General features: G+C 41.3%; 1 protein-coding gene across 1 annotated transcript in view; it reads left to right on the top strand.

The window, feature by feature from the left end:
- Positions 1–16,693, top strand: part of SPSB4 (splA/ryanodine receptor domain and SOCS box containing 4) — a 93,045-nt gene extending 76,352 nt beyond the window's left edge. The window contains exon 3 of the mRNA XM_085298558.1: positions 15,389–16,693. Coding sequence (XP_085154684.1) covers positions 15,389–15,516 — 128 coding nt within the window. The 3' untranslated portion in view covers positions 15,517–16,693. The remainder of the gene's footprint in view (positions 1–15,388) is intronic.
- Positions 16,694–23,856: the final 7,163 nt, after the last annotated feature.

The raw sequence follows: 23,856 nt of genomic DNA, 5'->3' as shown, positions 1-23,856 counted from the left end.
CTTGAGCATTTCTTTCACCAGAGGAACCTCAAGTCCCAGGCTAGGTCAGAATTTCTGTGGGAATTTTAATTCGGTTTAATTTTCATGGCTTGTGGAAGAGTTGGGGCACTGCTTGCCAAGGGAGTACACGAAACTTGAAAGGAGAAGAAAGGCCAGGCGGATCTGTTGCTTTAACATGAACAATTGGAAAATCTTGCCATTAAGGAGCAAAAAGCTATTAAAAGTTAGTTGAATAGCTTTCAGAAACAGCATTTACAGAAATGATTTTTAGAGCGAGTTTCCAGGCAAGAAGTGGTGCTGGTTGGAGACTGGTAGTTGTACAGGGAGGCAGGTTGGGTGTGTTCTGGGTTGTTCTGGTTTTGTGATGAGCCAGTACCACAGCCTTTGAACTCCCCAGGTTTGGGGGAGTTGGTCCAAATCCATACCTAATTATGTGGGAACATGTTCTCATTTCAGGAATGCTTGAAAATGGTTTTCCGTTAATAACAATTTTCTAACTAGTGCCCCTTCATACTGTGCTTCCCAGAAGTAAGCTGTTTTCTGTAAGTGATAATTCATTAAAATATTCTAAATAGCTTCTGCATGAGTCAATTTTTTTGAAACATCTGTGTTTGAGTCTACCAAGCTCAATGTTTCATCAAAATTGTCCAAAATCCCTAAGGAAAAATACTCACAAAATCGAGCTTTGCATAGCTAAAACCAAGGATGCCGTCCCGCTGTGACGGCGGAGCCCGGAGGAGGGACAGGCGACCCTCGCTGTCAATGATGGTTGCTAAATCCGTATGGATCATCCAGAGCACAACTTGGATGAAATGAGAAGTAACATGTACAACTGGCTTTTAAAAAAGCGTGACACTTCCAGGAGACAACTAGATAAAACGTTGTTATTGGGACTGTCTTCACATTGTGGCAGAAGGTGGTTACAAAAGCCATGCACTGGGTCCTGCTTCGTGCAGTTGTCAGGCAGGGGTATAAGTCTCTGCGTATGAAATCTGCTTTTCCTTAAGGATAGGAGTAGGTTTTCAAAGCCAGATGGAAGAGAGGTCTGGAAGTTTTGAATATTTTTCATCTGTATTTGGTGTTTCAAAGGAAGTGTGTCCTGCAAGCCTAGTTTTAATTGATGTTGCCCAACAAGTAAAAGGCAGTGGTGAATAATGTATAGTTCCGCCTTTGTTTTTAGAAGGAACAGCAGTAAAGCAAAGCATATGGAAACATCACTTTTTTAAACTGAGCTCAGAAGTTACCTTAGAGACAGCGAAATGAGTATTTCAGTCTGGGCAAGGACCCTCAATCTACAGCCCCCAGAACTGTGGTTGTGCAGTAGTAAATAAAATTAAAGGTTTATCAGATAGTATTTGAATGGCATCAGCATACAAATTTAAGCAATTAATCCTAAAGAAGACATAAAGTGTACGCATTGTACTAGCAAAAACACCCTGAAGCGTCCTGCAAAGAAAGGCAAGTTGCGTGTAGCTTTCTTCCGCGCAGTGAGGCTGGTCGCTGCTCCCGCTGTGGCGATGCCCGCTCGCGGCTCTGCCCGCAGCGGGTCCCCTGGCCCTGCCGGCCGGCTTGCCGCAGCTCGGGGCTCGGCACGGCGGGGCACGGCGTGCCCGCTCTGCGCCTTCCTCCTTGGGATTAAAAACAAGCCCGAGGTCTTGATCTGTCCTCGAGGGGAGTAAAAGCACAGCCAAAGCAAATAGATAACTCGCATGAGGGGTTTGGAGAGGGTTAAACGGGCTTCCCAGCAAGTCTTAAGCATATTCTTATGCTTAAGGGCTCGCTGCTTATCTCAAACCTGTGATTACTTAGAAAAAAACACATCCATTTTATCGCAGAGGCAGAGTGACCCCAGAAATGACTTGGCAACAAACTGGGGGGAGATAGGCCAAATATCTGTGGATGGGGAGCCCAGTTAGCAGTGTTTACCCTGGCAAAATTCCCTTTGGCTTTACTGCCGACGCTGATGGAGTGACAAAGGCCGAGCCGAGGCCGAGCAGGAGGAGGTCGGGGGAGCGTCCTGTGCGCTGCGGGGAGCTCTGGACGTGGGCTGAGTAGTCTCGTGCCTGGGTTGAGTGCTGAGCTGAAGAGCTTTCCACTGGTATTTTAGCTTTTCATCTGCTGCATCGTTATCGCCCAGGTCTTTGGATAAAAAAAGCAGCCTCCCCTTACCTGATGTTTACAGACCTGCAGGTGGAAGGGTATTTGTGTTTTAAATCGGAGTTCACTGAGCAGCACCCTGATAGCGCTGAGAACAGGAGCACAGGAGCAAGGCAAGAGGACAGCTGATAAGAGGAGAAAATTGGAAAGACTGAAATGACCAAATAGGTTAGAAATTTTGGAGGAAAACAAAACAATCATGATGGAGCATAAAAGAAATACATATATATATATATGTGTGTGTGTGTGTGCGCGCGCGTGTGTGTATATATATTTATGCACACGCACACACACACACAGCCATAAAATGAGACTGAAATTTATCTTTCACTTTTTTAGTCTGTTTTTCTAAACTTATTAAGAAAAAAGAAAAAAATAGTGCTGATACTAAAGGCATTTATGTCCAAACCTTATTTAAACATAATGGGAATTTGGCAGCAAGTTGATATTGCAGTCTTCAAATAAGGAAGAATATATATCTATATATCTATCTGGCTATCTATATATTTCTCAAAAGAATCAACTTCTCAGTAAAGAACTTAGTTTGCAATTTGGAGAGTGTCATAGCCCAAATTGTAAATACTACATCAGAGGAAAAGGAGACAAAAACGTCATTCGTGCTTTTGGGCTGGAGTGGCCTTACTGGCTTCGCTAAGAGCTGCTGCCTCCTTGACGCTTTAGTCGATCGAGTCGTTTCATGAGGTATCTAAATGAGGAAATAGCTTAGGTAAAATCACTTACTCTTGAAAACCTTAACTTGCATATATACCAATGCCCCAACAAGAGAAAGTTCTCTCTTGTATCTAAAATCATGTTGAAGTTAGCTTATATTTTACACTAAGAAATCACTGTGCGTCTGCCTCAATTGTAGAACTGTAGAATATTAGAAATAAAATTTTCTGTGCTATTAATTGCTGCATTTTTCTAAGTAGCTTAATTCCAGCATGTATTTTCTTCATATATTTTCTGGCCTTTCTTTTGTTTAAACCTAAAATCAAATTATAATAGCTGTTTTAAATATCTAATCTCCATGGTTTGTTACTGCCATTAAAATAAATAAAATATGTATGTAATGAGGAACAGAAGATGGTTCAAGTATTTCCCCTGCGTTCATCCATTTTTACAGTCTTGTCCATGGTCGCTTTTCTTTTTAGGGAGATTAACAGGTAATGCCTATAACCTGTATTTAGTTTCAGAAGAAAGCATTGCTTTAAATCTCTCTAACTTGCAAGTGCTGTCATTATGCTTTTTGTGAGTAGTGTGCAGTTATTAACGAAGAAATATACTGTTGCATATACTGCGGTGCATCCCTCCACCTCGCTTTCCACGTTGTCTGTAAAGCTAGACAGTGGTCACCGTGATTAGGTGCTTGGGGATTAGAAGCAGAGGTGTCTGGCTATAAAGGTGAGCTGTTAGTGTTATAAATAGCCAAAGACAAACTGGTGTCCCTGGGATCGTCATCTTTTGGTCTGCGGTAGACGCTGGCCACAGGGGCATTGCGGCCCATTACCTGAGTTGTTATTTATTATCCTAATAAATATCCTAATGTAAGCAAGGGTGTTAGGGTGGTGGGTGTATCTTGTGAGTTGAGTGTTTGAAGCTACTGCATAAATCTTTTGGGGTTTCTGTGCAAGCATAAACGACTAGAAATAGTTGCAATGATTTTAGTGCATGTTGATTCTTTCATTCTAATTTTGTATTTGAAGTCAGCTGTGTGAGTGGGATGACGGGATTCCCTTTCCCGCAGAAGGCAGAAGCTTACGAGTATATCAGTAGGTGAATGAATTGCTCAACTTTGCGTCGCTTGTGAAATACTTTCCAGAGGCAATGCTTTTTTTAATTGCCAGTATTACAGATTGGCTTTGGGATCTGAAAATCTAGATGAATCTTTGTCAGTGATAGTGTTTCTGCAGGCTAAATGATGCTTTCGTTTACACCTGTGCAACTGCATTAGCCAGCTGGCAGCTGGGGCTTGGCAGAGGCCGCTTGTAGATGAAGCAAATTTGATAATGAATCAGTAAGAAGCAATAAACACGGACCCTTCGCAGGGTTTTATATTTCCTTCTGCAGTGAAAAGATACTATTTGGCAGTTCAGGCATATGTGTTTTCTTCTCATCTTGTTTGACATCGGTTAGGTCCTGTTTAGCTGGTGGCCCTGAAGCCGCGGGTGGGTAACAAAGTAGGAGGGCGCAGGTTGGATGTGGAGCTCGAGCTCTGGCGTCGCTCCCTGGGAGCGGCGCGCGTGGAGGAGAGGGCTGTGGTGAGAGCTGCTGGTCCCTTTTGTTGTCCTTCTCTTCGTGTCTGCATTCACTGGAGCAGCAAGCCGAGGCTGAGCGAGGAGAGTCCTCATGTGCCATCCGAGTGGGCCAGGGGAAGTTCCCGGCGGCTGGGGCTGGGGATCTGCTGCAGGTCGAGTTCTCGATTTCCCGCTCCCTCAGCACCAGCAGGGCGACGTGTGGATACAGACCAAGAGCTCCTGGCTCCAGTTCCCCTTCCAGCTGCTCAGGCCAGAGGAGGTGGCACAGAGAGGGCAGAAGAAGAGGCCTCGTGATGGCAAAGCTGCCGGAAGGACTACGTACAGAAAAGTTTTGCTCAGCTGAGCCACCCTGGGGCTGGAGACGCTCAGTGCTAACAAAATATGGCTTTAGCTATCAGATTCTATTAATCCAATGTGAAATATAAGCATTTTTTTCTTGCAATTTAATACTTGTTCTCTTTTTGGAGCCCACTGCACCTGCAGGACAGAAAAAGTCGCCACTTAAGTGGCAGACCCAGAGGGTTTTCTAACCTCTTTCTCTCCCCAAGCTGTGTGTCTGCCTCACCCTTCCCTTTCCCTCCAGCAAGTTTTATGCAGCTGCTCTAACAGCTCGGGGTATGAAAGCATGTAACATAAAATGATAGTAGGATGCTTCATATGGGAATTTTACTCCTGCCTTTTCTTCCTCAAAAATAGCCGGACCATTTTTAAGAGAGCGTGCCGAGAGTGCTGGTGTTAGGCAGAGGTGCAGCAGCGTGACGTTGTGCACAGAGCTTTCCCCAGCTTGGGGCAAAATACAGGAGCTCGTGATGAGAAGGGTTAAGCGATCAGGAGGAAAGGCAGCACTGTGCACGCTGCAGCTAATACATTGCATATTTGTGTTCAAATGAATGCTGTAGACTGTTCTTCAGAGAGTACCAGTGATGTTTGCGTACCAAGAACAATGACAAATCCTAAATTCAATATGAAAATATTCACATTGTCTCCAATACCCATTTTATGCTAATAGAAATTGTGATACTTAAGAAAAAAAATCACTTTGAAGAAATGGAAATGCAAATGGTATTAAACTAACAGGATCAAATTGATTCTATTGAATCTAATTTGCAACTTCATTGCTCCAGATTTATTCAAGTGTAATTCTATTGATATGAAAACGAGAGTAACAATGTGATGCATCAGGTTTGCAGATCTCCCCTGGAGATCATTAGCTTGTATACAATTGCATTAAAATTTAATCTATAGGCTGCTGCCAGTTTTTGCTTGGTTTGAGGAAATCTGCATATGTTGGAGCCTCCGGGTAGTTTAAATTAAAGCAGTTAAGAAAATGTAACAATGATGCAAGGAATGTAGTCAAATATTTATTGTCTTAAACAGTTCAGCACATTTGATATAAATTTAAGTAGAACAGTCATCAGTTCTGTCTCTGCATCAGTATAAGGACACTTTCTGAAGAAAGATGCAATATGATACAGATGATACTTTAACTCAATTGTGAAATGAAGTAAATTATTACATAGTGTAATACTGAACACCCATATGGAAAACTCTTGTGATAGGGTACAGCTGAGACTATTTGTGTTAAAAGCAGCAACAATCTTGACTGAATGTGTGTTAATCTAGTACAGTAGTATTTAGCAATTCTTGGGAGACTCCAGTGTGTTGGGCCCAGCACAGGAAAAGGTGACACTGTGTACTCCTGTATGCCATGCAGCGGGCATGCCGTAGAAATACGGCTGGTGGATAAAACAGGCCAGTGGGAAAAGGGCAGACGGGGCAGTTAGATAATATAACCAGCTGAGCTGAGCACGCGCTTCCAGGGTTTGCCTTTTTGCATCTCTTTCTCTCTCGCACTCTCTCTCAGATTAACCCGTAATATAAAGTATGCTTAAGAACAACAAACTTAGTTTTGAATATTCTAATATATATGATTAGGTTTTCCACCAGAGCATTTTACTCTTATGCCTGCTATTACTATTAAGGCAGAAATGTGCCAGTGAAATGAGGGATGGGGAAGGTGTTACCTAAAAACTATTTCTGAGAAAATATGTGTTTTTCCAGAGCAATAAAGACTCGTTTGCAGCAGTAGAAGTTTTTATAGGCATATACTTGTGCACGGGTTTTATATTTGTGTTTTTGAAGTACTTATTTCCTGAAGAGAGAAAATGCAAGAAACTACCTGAGCTGTCGTGTTGCTCTACTGTTTGCGTTGTGTGAATTCCTGTTGCAAAAGCTGGATGAACTGCACTGGCTCATCCTTGAAACCTGAACTTTCCTTCAACTTTCTTGGTTAATACTTTGCCTATAAATCTGTTCATAACCCCCTGAACACCGTTGGCTTTGAACTCCAGTGAACCTACCCGGTGAAATTCTCATCCAAGCTTTTATCTTCTCTCACCTTGATATATTTTAGCTTCCATCTTTATGGCCTGGCATACACAAGCTGAATGTAATGGTGATAAATGTGCTTCTGACAGTAAAAGCCATAAAGTATGCATTAGAGATTAATCTAAAGCAAATCCTCATTCCCAACCCCTTAAACTTGGGGAAGTTTAACCTGGGAGGAGCCAAGGAGCCAACGTTTGCAGCTGCAGCCCATCTCTGATGGCGAGCGCCTTACTGTTTGGTGGGCTGGTCTCAAAAGAGCATGGATTTTTGTTAGGTGGCTTTTCTCCTGCAAAACGTTTAGGTGCTCACTGGAATAACTGGCTCCATTTACCTTCCAAGTGTTTTCAGATACAAAGACAGAAGAGTAGTTTTATGATAGTATTTGAAGGAAGGAGAAGAACAAACAATGACAGATCAGAAAACAAATCTTTCCAGCTCTTCCTTCCTATTTCTCTTTTCCTGATGCACACAGGGTATTTGCAATAAAATCATATGCATTGCTTCCTCTTTCAGGAGGGAAGTGGCCAGTATATTTTCTTCTTTTTTTTTCTGGCAGCATGCGAATCTATCAAGCTGTAGCAGAAAAAGCTTATTGTAGGGCTTTGTAATCTTTTTTTTTTTTTTAAATATATATATGTTTGTTAATAAAATTCCTTATTATCTGCCTCTATTCTGCAGCTTCTGAATGATGTAGAGCAGTATAATTTAGGAATCTTTCTTGGAGAATGAGCGTGTCAAAAATGAATCATACCTATGATTTTGTTACTTTAAATAGAATTCTTGTAATGTATATTTACATTTAAATCAGCTGAACTGATTCAGAAAATGCAGGTTATCAGGAAACTGGCACGTGTGTTGTCGCGGTGCAGCTGTTTGCAGATTCTGGCCCTGGGCCAGACTTTATACCTGCTGCCCTATATTGAGCCTGTTTAATGTAGAGCCCCTTTTTAGGTGGACCGTAGGCTGCCTGGTAGTCTTTAAACTCGAAGTGTTCACTGGTTAGGCTGGGAAAGAGGACAGTCTGCTAAGGCACTTGTTTTGCTTTCTTTGAGAGGGAAGCGAGGGGAGGATGGAAGGGAGGAGCAGCTCTGCTCGGTTGTTTGGTTTGCTCACGGGGTGATCCAGTACGCTCCTGGATCGCCTGAGCGCCTCAGGGTGCAGTTCAGGAGTGAACGTTTCAAGTGCTGTTACAGACTTTATACGAAATCGCCTGTCAATTTAACCCCTGTTTGCTGCTGTTGCTTTATTAGTAGAAAAAATACTGTTTCAACAGTCTTTGCTAACTTCTCACAGGGACTTGCACTGAGTTAGTATTTGTAAAGCACACTGAGCTTCTCAGAAGAAGCTTGCAACAGGTGTATATATGATTTCCAATATACAGTCTTCCTACAAATGTAGGCAGACAAATTACTTTCCTAGGGAGAGCACTCTTATAACCTCAGTGGTATGCTGAAGGATTTAGGCATAAGTCTACTGGCTTGAAATCTTTAAGCATGAAATTGAACCATTTATTGAATTTGCTGGATTTAGACATGTGCTCCAGTGTTTTCTTGAGTCAGGACAAGCAGTCCAAGTCCTGTGTCATCGTCGTCAGAGATTACAAACACCAAAATGTGTTTGTGGGGGGATTGCAAGGAGACACGACCAGTGCTCAGAGTGATGTGCTCTTCCTCAAAGCTGTGGCAATAGGCTCCAAGTTTTGGGGTGTTTTTTGTTCACTTGTATTCTGTTCTGCTTTTCAACTCTTCTCCTCTCAAGAAAGCGCCACTGGAGAACATTAGCTAAAACCAAATGATACTGGAGGATATTTCCTTGTTCATTGCTGCTCCTTCAGCTTAATTCTGCTAAATCGAAATTTTAAATAATGATTAACTGTAGTTTACTCTTAAAAGCCAAAGGTATCTGTAAAGCATCCGCGCCCCCCTGCAGGAGCATGATACATGCAGGCAAGGAGGGCGGAAATGCACCCGAGTCCTCTTGCTCTTCCTGCTGCCTTGCCTTCTGCGCCCCCCTTCGCGTGCTCTTGCTTCCGTGTAGCAGAGCCTCAGGGGGCTGCAGGGGGCCGAGGGGACTCCTGTTATCTTTTATATTTTCACTTTTTCCCCATGCTGCTAAAAATAAGGTGCTGATGTGGTAACGCGTAAAACTCTGTCAGTCCTGAGAGACGGCTGCTGGAGACGCCGACCGTCATTGAGCCTTGCCGGGTAACGAAACCGTGCCGTCTGCCCCGGGTGCCTTGTGAAGCCGAGAGCACAGCAGCTCCCGGCCGGTGGGACGGGGGCGAGGCGGGAGCTCGGCCCTTTGCGGCCTGCGACTCCGGAGGCCAACGTGGGCTTGTCTGTGCTCTGCTGGGAGCCTCCTGCTCTCGGAGAGATAGATACGTAGCAGTAAGAGAAAAAAAATTACAGTGAATCTTAAAAAAGCCCACGATGACTCCATTTTACTGTGGGGTTCTTGTGAGTGCTAGTTCTCTTAGAGCACCTGAGCTGTAATTAAAATGTAACGTTTGAAAGTATTTCATTTGTATAGTTAACTATGTTAGACTGCATTGCTTAAAGACATCTGTGGGAAAAAGATAAGTGATTTGTTTTATGTTGTTATGCTTTGCCTAAATTTTCATTGCTGTTAGGAGATTTATTAGTATTTTTTATGACTGGTCATAGCCTATGTTCTTTAAAATATTATTTGCAATTTCCTTTCTTTAGAATGTGCCATTTAAGGAACATGAGTCAGATTTTCCATTAGTTGTATCAGGGAAGTCATAAAAATGCCAAAAGGATTGTATCTATGCACCATGTTATGTGGGAGAATGAATTTGGCTCTTACTGCATAAAATTAAAACAATAATTAAGCTTTGGCAGAAAGCTTGGAAGGAAAACTGCTAGTGGTGTGTTTATTGTATGTGATAATTAAATGGTAGTTACAAATTCCACTATGCCCTAATGCACCCTAATGGAAAGACTTAGGCCTCATCAAAATCCTCTAGCAGGTGCTTTAATATCTAGGGAGAAAGGAGGGGGAAATCCAAGGAAAAGATGAAACGGGAGTGCTACGCTGCAGCGGGGTGGTAGCTCTGGTGCCCTGGTGAGGGGCAGGGAATTGGCCGATGGAGTAAATCGGGTCACTAAAGAGCGGAGGAAATCCTAGGAGAGGGCTTCCCCTCCCCATCTGCTTGGGGGAAGGGCCAGCGACGACTGGGACGCGCCAAGAGGTTCGTCTGGCACCCGTGCTAGCCCTCTGCGCACGTCCGCTTTGTGTTCCCTGCGGTGAGGGGTGTCGTGAGCTGGCGCCCTTGTACGCCAGACCGCTCGCAAGGGGATGGTGTCTCCGCGCGTTCTCGTGTGCTTCGTGCTCCACACGGGTTGAATCTTTGCGGGAATGGGAGAGGGAAAAGCTGTGAGCGCGGTCGTGGAAGGTCATAGCTGGCCGCCTTTTGGTGCCTGAGCTGGCCCGGGGCAGCGGAGGGGCGGTCCTGTGCGCAGTCCTGCACGTGCGAGGAGGGTGGCTCGTGGTATTCTGGTGCAGGGCTGAGCTTTGGGGGATGTCATCCCTCTCCAGGGACTTTTGTGCCCACATTGGCTGATCTCCACAAAGTGCCAGGGGAAACTGGAGCACCGAGAGAACCGCAGGGCAGGAGGCTGCCTGATGCCGCCTCTTACCGGTGGCAAGGAGGAGAGGGCAATATCCACACGTACGTAACAGGTGTTTAAGAGCACTCTGCCCAAATTAAGATAAGAACAGAGGGACCGTATTTTTTTCCTAGTTTCCAAGACTCTTCTCTGTGCACCAGATATTTATTAGGTTTGCACAGAGGTTGCTTGCTTTCTCCATTCTTGAACTGCTGGTGCCTCATCTGATCCTCCTGCCACATAATGTAAATTTTGCAACAGGAGAGACTGTTTGGTGGTTGCCTTGCTGGTGAGGTTGTTGCTCACCCATGGGCATGTTGTTAAGTCCGCAAAGTTAGCTCGCAGGAGATGTCATTTGCTTATTTACTGGTATGTGATTGCATCTCCGTCTTGCAACATTATATTTTTGCTTTTTTTAATCTTTTACACAAAGCTGCCTACACCATTTGGAAGCAGTCACATGTATGAAATATCACTGAATACAGGAGTGTGTTTTATTAGGTTTTCAAGGCAAAAAAGCCCTAAAAATACGGTAATTTGGTATCTTAAGTAGAGCTATAAAAATAACTAAACAAGTCTTTAATAATGCCTTAATTTTTGGTGGGAGGCAATTTTTACAAAAGATTGCAAAGTTTCCACCAACTTTGATCTTGCTTTGATTTTCCCCACCCAAAAAGTAGAAATTGTTCTAAAATAAGATAAAAATAAAAAAAAATTGTAGATTAATGAAAGTAATGAACTTTAAACAATATTACATGTTTTTACAGCTTAAGAATTGCTTTAAACATGAGTAGTGTCATTTGGCAGGTAACTGTTGTGCTAAAAGCTGTTCTTTTGTATAAGTAGTATGAGTATTATGCAACATTGCAGTTAATAATGTTTAATGTTACTGGATGTTAAATGACTTGAGTAGTATCTTCATTATAAATGCATGTTTACAAAGATGAGGAATTCTTGTTGGAGTGCCAGATGGTTAAATAACTATAGGTTGCCAAAATTAAATGAATTTTTCAGCCTTTAATGATGTGAGAATTGCTGTTGCACATGCATATTTATTGGAGAAGTGTTCACAAACACAGTTCCTAGCTTCAAGGCTCCTTTTGCCTTTGTCCTTATCCCATCAGTAATACCATTAAAACATACGTCTCTGTGTAACATTATACACCCTTCTCACAGCAATTAAAGTTAAAGCTCAGATGTTTCGTGCACCATTTGGTCAAATGTAGCTCTAAATGAGTAGCATTACTGTTGTTGTGTCTTTTCTCAGACTCATGTTTTCAGGTGGTAAAGTGCATGTAAGTGTAGAGTAGAAAAGGGAAGATTTACCAAAAGACGACTCTCTAATTTGACACGTGGAGTCATGGACTGTATTTTAGATACACTTGTGAGAAGGAGTAGAAGCAAAAGTTTACTTTTCTTTAAATGGTCTTCTTGAAAACTGCTGGTACAAAATTGGAGACATGGGAATTGAGCAGTATTATTTTTTCTTTTTTTTTTTTTTTATTCTCCTGAAAAATAACTTTCTGCAACGTGACAGCTGTAGGTGGAGAGGTTTCCTAGAAAGTGTCAGAGGAGGAGAAGATCCCTGAAGACACGTGCAGACGCACAGCAGGGGTTTGGAGGGAGGCTCAGTCCCAGACGCGACCAGAAGAGCCTTAGACACGCGCCTCCTCCTCCGGCGTCTGGCGGAGCCTGGAAGGAAGCTGCGTTCCCGCGAGAAGCCTGCCTCGCGCTGGAGTAGCTCGCTCCAGGTCTCTCAGCCCGGCTGGTGATTCAGTACACAGAGCCGTTCTTGTGGATCCCGTCTTCTTAGTAATTTTATATTTTAAGTTAGCGATCTGTTCCTTCTTTCTCTCGTTGCTGGAGTCCATAGAGCACCAGTCAAATTGCAGTCCTGCTGCTAGAGCTGAGGAGCAGCAACCTGCTTTCGGGGCAGGCCGGCGCCGCGCGATGCTGGTGGGAGCCGAATTCCCGCTGCCCTGGTGGGAGCCGAAGTCCCGCTGCCCTGGGCTCCGGCACGTCGGAGCTGCTGAGCCTCCGGCCGCGCCGCGGGACCGCGGTGTCGCCGGGCTCGAAGTAACCGTCGGGTTACGTCTAGGCTGCGAGGTGCTTGCGCTCCGCCTGCTCCCCTCGTTTCGCAGGCGAGGGACGCGCGGGGGGACGAGGCGGCCCGGGAGGGCCGGGGCGCCGTGCCGGAGGAGGGTGCTCGGCTGAGCCCCCCGCCCTGGACGGCGGCAGGAGGCCGCAGGGATGCTGCCGGCCGCGGGGGCTCGCGAGCACTCGCAGGGGCGCAGGCTCCCGGAGAGGTTTTCAGCGTGCCCGTGCCCGCTCGCGCCGGCCCTCTGCCCGTATTTACGCGGGCTCCAGCCCTGGAATTCACCCCGATGGCAGAACCTGGCGGCAGAACTTCTTAACAGCCTGCCTAAGCCTCCTTCCAAATACTCCTCGCTCGTAAAATGTGCAGTGAAAAACAGGGAGATGGGATGAACGGGGGAGTGCTTGCGTTAACATACATAGCAAATGTCCAAAAATGATTTAGTTAAGTTAGGCTGCCTGATAGTTTTCAGTTTTAGTTTTAAATAGTTATATTTTTCATCAAGCTTTTAAGCCAACCACCCAGCAACATAACTTTTGTTTGTATTATAGACCAAATGTTCTAATTTTATTTTTATAAATATTTTATAATAATAAATTATTATAATTATTATAATAAATATTATTAAAATATTATAATAATTTTATTTTATATTTTTATATTTTATAAATTTGCTCTGCCATTGGATAGAAAGGAGAATAAAAGGATATAGTTAAATTTTCAAGTTGCAGAAACATAACCAGTACTTGTAATTTAGCAGCTGCTGCAAACACTTAGGGGTATTTTCTATAGCACTTACTCACTTCCACAGGGAATTTATAAGACAGGGATTCTCATTCAGCATTTCAAACTCAGAAGATATTTGAACCTTTGCTTGAATTATATTTTCGAGTTTAGGATCAGCTCTGCCTGGCTGAACAGTTGCACAGATGGCTGCGTTTTGCATATTCCTTTGTCTAGGGGAAAAAGAGACCACATGATCAGTTACTGGCTTAAAGCACTGTTAATCTGTATTTTACATTCTCTTTATAGGACCTCAGAGATTCTGGGAAGATACTTGGAAAATGGTTGTTGATAGTGTAAGACCTGTAGGATGTGTTGTATTTTGTTCTTGGAAGTCAAAGAGCTACTTTTGCTACTACTTATTAATCCTGGTGAATGAATTTTATAGTTTCACCCCCTAAAATTTAATGTCTGTAAGCCTGTTGTGTAAAAATAAAAATTGACTACATCAATATATAGTAAATCTTACTTTGTTACTGGAATAAAAGAAATTTTTTAAAAATCTTTTAATAGCCAAAATTCCTAATGAAGTAGAAGTGGACTTTATGTAGAAGTAGACTTCTTCTCTGAGTCACTGAAGTGGTTGTAAAGTTAAATATCATTTTTAGGCTTTCATCGTACCACAGAATGCTAACTTTTTTCGCTGGATGCTTTTGGGAAAACCTGTACTGTGGATTATACAAATCAAGCACAATTTGATAAGAGGCTGAAAACTCATGGAGTCAATGATGTATCACCACAGCAGAAAATTTTAATGTACAAAAGTAATCCTAGTATTTTGTGCTTTGTAATAGTTTTCACAAGTAAATTTTTAAATCATGTATTAGCTAAGGATTGGTAGATTAATATGTAGTGTGTGTAAATCTACATATGTGGTACATGCAAGAGCTCTTGCCCAAACCACTGAGAGTGATGCAGTGCTGAGGGGGTTTAAGTAATCTGTCAAGTTTATAAGAAGTTACCACTATGATATAGGCACAAAAGGGATTTTTCTTCTCCTATTTGAAAGTCTTAAGGTAATTATAAAGGCTGTTAATTATGGTTTTCATTCTGTAGAAAAGATTGTTTTCTGTAGTCTTTGCAGCTGTTATCCTTTTAAACGAACAAGTGCAACCTCATCCATGCAGTTAAAGCTGTTTCTCAAGGTAGATATAACTGGGCAGAGACTTTAAGGCTTTATTCTAGTTTGTTCCTGCGGTCGGGAGTTGTTGTCTGTGCTGTTGGGTGGAAATGAGATGATCGTCCTGCAATGCTACGTGAGTCTTGCAGATCAGGGTAGGATATAGGGTGGTTTGAGATGCTGCTGATCACTGTGTTGGGGTCTCCAATCCTAAGTGCTAGCAGTCAGGCATTTCTGGTAGATACTTAATTCACTCCTATTGCGTTATTCTCAGAACATCGAGGGGTGTTTATGTGGCAGAACACACGCACGCACGCCGGGCCCTCTGGTCAGCTGAGTCCTCCTCCCCTAATTTATTCTTGGGAGAAAAGGTTAAATTTCCCATAGATTTTTGAGGATTTTTTTTTTCCCTTCTGTGAATTTCCTAGTAAGAAAGGCTAAGAAAGTGTTACGGGAAAGGTAGTGTTAGCTGAGGAGTTTGGTTACCTGTAAGCACTGCTTCCAGTTCCTCAGACACAGCAGGAGCTGGTATGTAAGGGCCAGAAGTTGCTAGTTTAGTTCATGTTAACAGAAACATGAAGAATGTTGTCTTATAAACAGAGTAGAAGCTCTTTTTCTTGTTAGATATCTGGAAATGCAATAATGCATGGAAATGTTACAGTGCAAAACTTCAGAAGTCTCAAGAGTGGTTCTGGTTTATTTTAAGCTTTGCAGATAAGGAAACTCGGTCTGAAAATTTGCACTTGTTTATTACATATGAAAGACAGAATTTTGTCTCTGCTTCTGTTGATAACGATCTTAGCTACCTCTAGGTTGCCTTTTTTCCATAATACCATTACTATATTTTTGACTGTTTAATACCATACAGACTCTATGTTAGTAATATAAAACACTGTAAGTGGAGATGCTGAGAAATTAACTGTCATATTTCTTCTGTTTTTTTTTTCTTTTTTCCCAGCGGAACCCCTGCCTTTAATGGACTTGTGCCGAAGATCAATTCGTTTTGCTCTTGGCAGAGACCGCCTGCATGACATAGAAATTCTTCCTTTGCCTCTGTCTCTGAAAAATTATTTACAGTATCAGTAACACGTCTAGAACCCTCTGGCCTAAATCAATGCAAATGACAGAAAATTGTTTACAACAAAATATTAACCTTCATGATGGACACTTAAGTGTTATTTAATTTTTAATATATTTTTTTTCTGAACCGGTGATAGCAGATCACTGTGGGGGGGGATTACTCAAGAATGTGAAAACATTGATTTGATCTAGATTCATACGTTATCTGTTGCCTATTCTGTTTACAGTCCTGAAGGCGATTATCCTCAGCTGGCATGTAATGGTTTATCTTCGTTGATGTTGATAAATGCCAACAGAATATCTGGCCTGCAAGATCCATCCTCCTGCAGGACAGAGTATTCTTCAGTAGTGTGATTTTTCTCCCTCTCTCCCCTACACACACATATCCTTATAGATGTAATAAATTATCAAAGGAAAAATCTCCATAGGTAAATTCTGAAAAATGCTTAAACTTTGGTTTGAGTTTCTAGAGTTGTTAAGAGCTTTGAGTGTTCAGCACTCAACATAATAAGGCCTATAATATTTAAAAATCTTAACATCAAAAAGAGGGAGGGAGAGAGAGAGATTATCATCCAGAAGGAGAGTATGTGATTTAGGAACGTGAGAGGAACAAAAGGTATACAAGTCTGAAAGATCAGTTTTTGGCTATGGTAACAGTAAGAAGCAGTCCATTGTTTTCAAGACCAAATCTTATCCCTCCAAAGTTCTGCAGCTTATAACAAAGTGTTCACTATCCCAAGATTTTAGGATATTTGTATTTTAGAAAGCTTGTCACTTTTTTATTTGAACAAATTTATAATTTTTATGTGGTATGAACTCTAAATACTTGGTTCTCTCTTTAATGTATGTGTGGTTATAATGTTTATTTATCTGTTTAGAGTCTGTGGAGTTCTCATTTAACTGTTTCCTATCTTGGAGAGGACTGATCTGTTTTTGTTTTCCCCAGCTCCACCTGAAATGTATTAATTTTTCAGGCTCATCCTATTTTTGATGCTGCTTTCTATTTGCATTTCTTACATGTTTCAGTTTATCTGCCTGATCAGTTATCTAGTTTTTAAACTGGAAATTGTTGTTACGGCAGGATGTCAAATGTTTAGACTGAGCTGCCTTCAGCATATTTTAATGTGAATTTACTGATGAATGAGGAGAAAATTTCTAATAAAGTCTACTGTCCAAAATAAAACTTGTGTCTCTTTTAATGAAGTGCTAAGTGTAGACAGCACTGCACACAGAGTTGAAGTTCAGTTTCTCCTGCAGCTTTGCAGATGCTTCTGTCCAGCGCTTCTTTGGAATTGCTATTTTGGGTTCATGTGTGAGCAAAGATGGTGACATTGCAGGCAACATAATGTCCTCCTGCATCCACTCACTCTGTATATACTTACACTCTAGACTGAGGCTTTTAACACGTTTCTGGCCAGACTGTGCTAAACAAAACCTCAGTTGTGTGCTAAGTGGCACTCTGGGACTTAATCTGTCCAGAGCAATGGGTTAAAGCTTTCGGTCGACCTGCTTTTGAGGTAAGTTGAAGTTGTGCTCTAGGTTTCTTTCTTTTCCTACTTTGTTTAATTTGAATCTTTTGTTTTGCTAGGTACATAGGAGGAAGGGGATATAAAGAGGTACTAACTCACCCAAATGAAAATATTTAGCTGTGTCTAGTGATCGTTCATAAGCAAGGTAAGCAGCTGTTTAGGAGTGGCATAGTAATCCTGGGAGGCATTATTTTTTCACTCCTGAAATCTGTTTTAGGTGATTATTTTCTAAAATCAGTGCTGCACTGTCTGTAACTAGATTTCATGTTCCTTTTAATAACTGACACAACTGTTGAAGTATTTTCTTCTCTCTTCTGGTTTTTAAATTGACCCAGGCCAAAACCTTTTTAATGTGACAGTTAAGTGTGAACTAATATCATGAGACAAATTAGTGGCATCTCTGTATGCTAATTAACCTGGTTATTTTACAGTTGGATTTGGAACTTCGGTTGGTGCCTCTTCTGTGATCGTTCCTCTAAACCTTTGAAGGAATATGATGCCAATGTTAAATCCAAATGTTCTTATTTTAACTTTCAAACATTTTTCCTAACATTTAATTCTCTTCTAGGAGCACTAGTTTTATTCTTTTAGAGCTCCCTAGTTCTGCTGTTGTGATGCTGTGGATAAGAGATCCATCCCCTTCACAAGGGATTAAGGCTCTGTTTTCAGGGGTCAGAGTCTTTTCAACTTAGTTTTCCTTGTCCATGGAAGTCATCAATCCTGTAGAGGAGGATATGCCATGGAGAAAATTAATGATACTTCAGTATGCCTGCTAGCCATCCCTCCATAAATAGATTTTCCTCTGAGAGGCTATAGGGAAACTAGAGTGCCCGTCTGTATTGCTAAGACTGAGTCAAGCAATGAGGCTAAACAAGAATATCTTCTTGCAAAAAAATACTGAAAAACAGAAGGTTCCTTATCTTGCTGAATTCCAGTCTAGTTGGTATATTCCCCTCATTGGTTCTCAAGGCTCACCTTACTGTAATGCAAACTTTGTTTACTGTCTGCTATAGGAATATATTAAGCAATAATTTATAAGGTCACAATTGGAATAATGTATTGGCTTTTACCCAAAACAGAGGTCAAACCCTAAATTATTATTTAACCTATACAGTTGAAACTTCTCATTCCCTCAATCCTTCAAGCCTAACTGTGGCAAAATACCTACCCAGGAGTCCATCCTCAGGCATATCTAAAAGAGAGGTTGATTACCTTACTATAAAGCTGCAGTGATCTGAGATTTGCAGAAAGACCTATCCTGCATCTGTATTTTTAATTTCCATTACCTTTAGCTTTCATCTTACAAAGAAACACAGGCAATAGCTGCAATAATTTTCAGCATTTATGTCCCCATGTATAAGCATGAGGAGTACGGTGCTTCTTGGCATGGTTTGGAAGTGTCCCTATGATTGATAAGCTGAGACTAATAGAAACTCTTTAGAGCAAAACACATGAATTGCTATTGTGGTGTTTAAAGAAAAAGGACACACACCTAGGAACTGTGAGCAGACGGCATCCTTGGTGACTGGCACATGCTGATTAGCAGATTGCGATGCAGAGTGTTTCACCTGCTCTTTGGGCTTCAGGTCTCTAAAATACTCCTTTTCCTAGGCAGTGTTGGGGGTGTGAGATCCCTTACATTAACCTAATGGATGTGAACTTTTACACATATATACATATATTACAGCTTCTCTTGCATTATTTTCCTAATATTGCTTTTCTTCATCTTTTTTTCAGCTCTTGTGGGGAAGGGAGGCTTGATTTAGTCACTTGGAGATGCTGCTTTCACAGTCACAATTACAAACACAGTAATGTCAGTGATATTTTGTCGTTGTGTACCACTCTTAGCTTTTAGATTTACTAAAACTATAATTTTATAACAGCTAAATTTGGGGTCAAATTTGAGAAGCCATCGTTCTTCGAAATAGCAGCAGTCATATGCATTTCCTTACCACTAGGCTGGTAAAGCCAGTGCTAAGAAGGATTTATTTCTGCTTCAGTCTGGACCAAGGAAAATACACTAAAATGTCTGCATTCTTATCCATAGGTAATATAATACAGTCTGTAGAGAACACTAAAGTTTGATTTTATACTTTACAAGTAGTTTTTCTTGTGTTTTAGTCTTTATGTATTGACTCAAAATGTTCCTGTTGAAGTTGGATCTAACTTTGCAGTAGTTTCTGAATGTTCACTTGAATCTGGGGAAAAAAATGTTACAGAAGCAGGTATGTATGAATCATTTGAGTGTTCCTGATAGTTATAAAAGAGCAGCAAGCCAGAAATGCTATAAAATTTCCTTCTCATTTCTGTTTCGGTTAATATTGTTAAATTATAACCATATGTTCTCATGTCACTCAGCAGCAATCACTATGCAGCAAGCTTTGTATCCGATCCAGCAGTACTCATGCAGGTACAGTTCCCACCAACATCAGTGGGAGATCTGCCTGAGTCAGCACTGCTGATCTTGGTTCCCATGTACAGATCTCTAAACATTTCCAATACATTGAATTGAGTGATACTTTATTATATTTAAGCAATGTCAAGCAGATGCTTTCAGCAGAAGTTTTTCTAATTTGGCAAAACACGCTGGCAAGTGTAGTTAGGTAAATGTTGTGAGAAAGCTGAACGAAGAAATGTGTCTAGTTGAGGCTCGGAGTAATTTTCAAAGGGCAAGTTTGGGTCCTTGATGATTTGCAAAAGCATTTTAGTTTGTGAACTTTTAAAATGTCACTATGGTTTTAATTCTACATACTTAAATGTAGGATTGAGGATCTTCATTCATTACTTTTTGTCATATCAGGATGTTTCGTGACCATGAAATGGAAGTCCCTTGTTTGATGCATAAAGATACAAAACCCGCTTCTCCTTGGGAGTTATTCTCTATAGATACAGACCTATGCGAAATACACAAAACACAGGCCAAAATATTCGCCCTCCCCCCGCCTTTTTTTTTCTTAAGATCACATCTGTTTGTTCAGAGACGAACTGCAGGGCGTTCTGCAGGCGGTGTTTAAAGTAAGCTATTTTGAGGCATCTGTTAGAAAGAGTGCTCTACTAAAGTTACTATTAAAGCAAATTTGAAGGAACTGTGGTGGGGGCAGAAAACCAAGGGCTGGAGCTCTAGAGAATAGCATTTCCTTAGGCATTTACCAAATGTGAGAATAAATAACATACTGAACAACTAGGGTGAATGCACAGCTCTTTTATTTGCCTCTCTTTTTTTAACCCCCAGTACAGTTTACAAGTAAAACTCTGGAAAAAATAAAAATGGAAAATTGTTTGTGCTTTTGCCATAGCTGAACATCTACTGTTTATATTCAAAGTTTAAGCAAATAGCATTTTTTCCCCACCAAAACAGTAGTTGTACAGCCTTAACATCCCAAAGCTCTTTGACAGACAGCATGTGTTTCAGGCCTCGGACGGACTCGGCTCTCCGTCCTCCCCCGAGGTTGCACCCTGAGCCACATACCGTCCCGCTGGAACTTCACAAATTGGCTCCTTGGCAAAGGGTACGTCTGCTCTGTCGTACCTCTCACCGCAGCGACGTGCGGGGACGCCCAAGCTGCTTTGAATGCTGGCCAACTTAGGCACCGGACAGAAGCCCAGTGGTTGGCAGAGCGACGGTCAGCAAGAGGTAACTGTGCCTGCGCCAAGCGAGCGAGAAAGCCGTGTCGCCGCCGGCGCAGTGATTAATAAATGGCTGAGCTTTAGAGGGTCTGCATTTCAATTTGGAGGCTTCCTTGCAAATCCTGTTTAAAATAGGAATCAGGATCAGATCCTTCCTGCTTCGTTTGTATACCTGTGAAAATGTGTGAGTTATGTCACTACTAATCTCTCAGTAGATAAAAATGTAGAACTCATTTATTTATTTTTTAATTAACACGTTAGGAGGTACTTAGTTAAGACAGCTATGTTCTTGGATTTTAATATGTTGCTTTTTCTGGCTTGTGAAAGTTATAGCAGAAAAGGTAAGTGTCTTCAGATTTCTAAGAAAAGGAAATAAAAATAAGTTGATGTTTCTGACAGCTCTCATTTGCAGGGATTTCTATGGCCAGTTTCAAATACCACTCATAAGCCATCATCACCCAGGGCTCGGCTGAGGTCATCGTCAGTTCCATGGATCGAAGAGTTTCTTCCAAAATTAAAAAAATACATGTATATATTAAATAAGGCTACTCAAATTGCAAGCTCCACCTGAAAATGTAGAGTCTTTTAATGAATAAGGTTTTCATATTACACTTAAGACTATTCACAGAGACACAAGTAACTGCTGAACCTGGGAAATTATTTCATGTTTTTAGTGGCAGAATGCTTCAGCCTTTTTACTTTTCACTAAGAAAATCAATTTGACAAGTGAGTTGTTTCTAATATAACAAAATGTGTACAGCTTTAAGGCGGTGGCCAGAATTTGAAAATAAAAATTTGGGAGCAATTTCTCAAGCACGGTAAAGGTGTCTGTGCCATTATGTTGGGGGCTGGAGTTGTTGCCTTATTTATAGATAAATTATAACTTTTTATATATTATTGGGGAATTAATGGGAGATGGATCCTAGCGAGCGATGTACTTTATCAAGGTTTGTTTAGAAATGGAACAAAGCAAAACCAGACTCCTCCACAGATTAAACTTCCTGGAGGATGTATAGCCTGGCATCAGATACTCCTGCTGTGTTTCCCAGGTTCTGCCGACTGAATGTGTAAGCTGTCCTCTGCTGAGGAAATCTCTGATGAAAGATAGGACAGTTCTGAGTACTGGCACTCAGATTTGAAGTCTTTGTGTGACCTGGGTGAATAGCTGATTTTTTTTGCCTCGTTTCCCCTTGTGTAAATCCAAAAGAACAGTCATGTTTCTTCTAGCTTTTATAGCTTGTGTCTGTATAGATTTTAATTTATTTGTAGTGAGGACTGTTGTTCTAAATGTGATGCTTGAATTCCTTCTGAGATGCTGCTGTAATGCAGATAATATATTGTGGATAACATCTCCAGTTACACTGTCACTGGTACTAATAGCTATGAATTGTCAGTTTATTTGTGGCTGGCATAGCAGAACAAGGACTTTTCTTTCCATGAGAGTTGTTTCACAGGACCAGGCTCATCGCTTCTCTTAGCTGCCTCATGGGTAACAGTATTCAATTATGGACAACATCATACTCGGAGCTTTCAGACGACTGGCATAAGTGGTTTGTCTGCAAGGAACAAACATTGCCCATAATCCAGTTTAGTTTCTATGGGTCTAATGCAGTATCTCTGATAACAGCCAATATGTATCATTTAGGTAAAAGACTTGGATCCATTTTGTAGATAGATGGGAGTTAATCAGCCAGTGGCCTTCTGGTCTGTAATAAAGATTGATGTAAGCCCTGTAATATGGCCTTGTATGGCCTCATTTTGCACATACACACAAATACTCAGGAGACCACTGCTAATTTGCAATTTACAGCTTATCTGCCTTGCATCTTTTGTATCATATCTGCCTTTTTTGGAAAACTTGTTATGTCTTAGAAGACTACTGCGAGTGCTTTGACTTCCAGTGAGCTCAGTTTAATCAGTCTTCTCAGATAGATTAGCAGTATTTGAAATAAGAATTCATTTTAGGTCAAAGTTTTTTGTGCTGTCACAATAATAGTTCAGAATATACAAAAGAAGATCAGAATATACATGGGTTTTAATAATAGGGCTTGTTGTTGCTGAGGTTTTAAATTAATCACTTTTGTTTTCCTCATGTCTTTAATTCCCACACCAAGGAATGTTATTCAGAGCTTTGCTGTCGGTGATCACTCTGACATAGTTTAAAGAAAGAAAAGGAAAAGTGTGACTCAAACTTCCTGCTGTCTGAGATCCGTGACCTCAGCTTCCTGCTGAACCTGAGCTGGAGAACAGCGGAGGTCTGGGGAGCCTGGTTTCTTGCGTTACCTGATGCTCCCATCGCCCACAGAAGGGAAGCGAAAGTTTTTAGTTGTCAAATAATGGGTGATGAACAGACACCAGTGCCAGAGGGGTCTCTAGGATGTGGTGTCCTCTCTGCTGAAGGCAGAAGCAAGTGGCTGTTTGAACAACTTCCCCTCCCCAGGCTGTTCCTACTCTGTTTCTGAATAGTTGTCTTTTGGATCAGGGAACTTTGCAACTTGCCAAAAGGAAAGATGCGTCTGGTCATGCCCTATTTTTATTTCTTTGTGGTTTTTAATTAAGGCTTTAAAGGTTTCTGATGGTTTTTTGTTTTTAGAATTTAGTTTTAGAAATATAAAAAATATTCTTATTTGTGTTGAGAATTTCCTTCCTGAACCTACATGTTGTTGTGGTCTTGCCATAATTAAGAGATCCAAGGGAGAAGTAATGTCTTTCAAGAGACTGAGTGAACTGCAAACGAATAGACAACCTTTCAGGCACAGAAATCCTTCTTCTGCACTGAAATACGGGTGCCACTTTTCAAAGCTAAATGCAAGTTGAGAACAACTGTTTTAATTTGATTATACTAATCATTACACTGTAGCAAAAGAAGTAATTCTGCTACACAGAAATTTTAGAGCCAATACATATATTAGATGTATGCCCTGTTAAAATTTTTCACCTTCCTGAACCTCCAGCAACAAATTTCCATTTTCTGAAGAACTTGCTTTTCTCCTCTGAAATAGAAAATAATGACATACCAAGTTTCTACTTTTTAATATTCTTCTTCTTCCCTAGTCTACATGTACAAACTTCTTTGATCTAGTTTATTAAGGTGCTTAAATTAAACTCACGTCACTAGTTTTAAGTTGTATTTTACTTTGAGGATTAGTGCTTCAGGCTCCATAAATCTGAAGGTTGGTTTGTTTTTTCA

Source organism: Rhea americana, unplaced genomic scaffold, assembly GCF_003343005.1.
Source record: "Rhea americana isolate MKP2758 unplaced genomic scaffold, rheAme1 scaffold_14, whole genome shotgun sequence".
Classification (NCBI taxonomy): domain Eukaryota; kingdom Metazoa; phylum Chordata; class Aves; order Rheiformes; family Rheidae; genus Rhea; species Rhea americana.
Note: the sequence above shows the minus strand (reverse complement) of the source record. Positions and strands in the feature narration are given on the sequence as shown.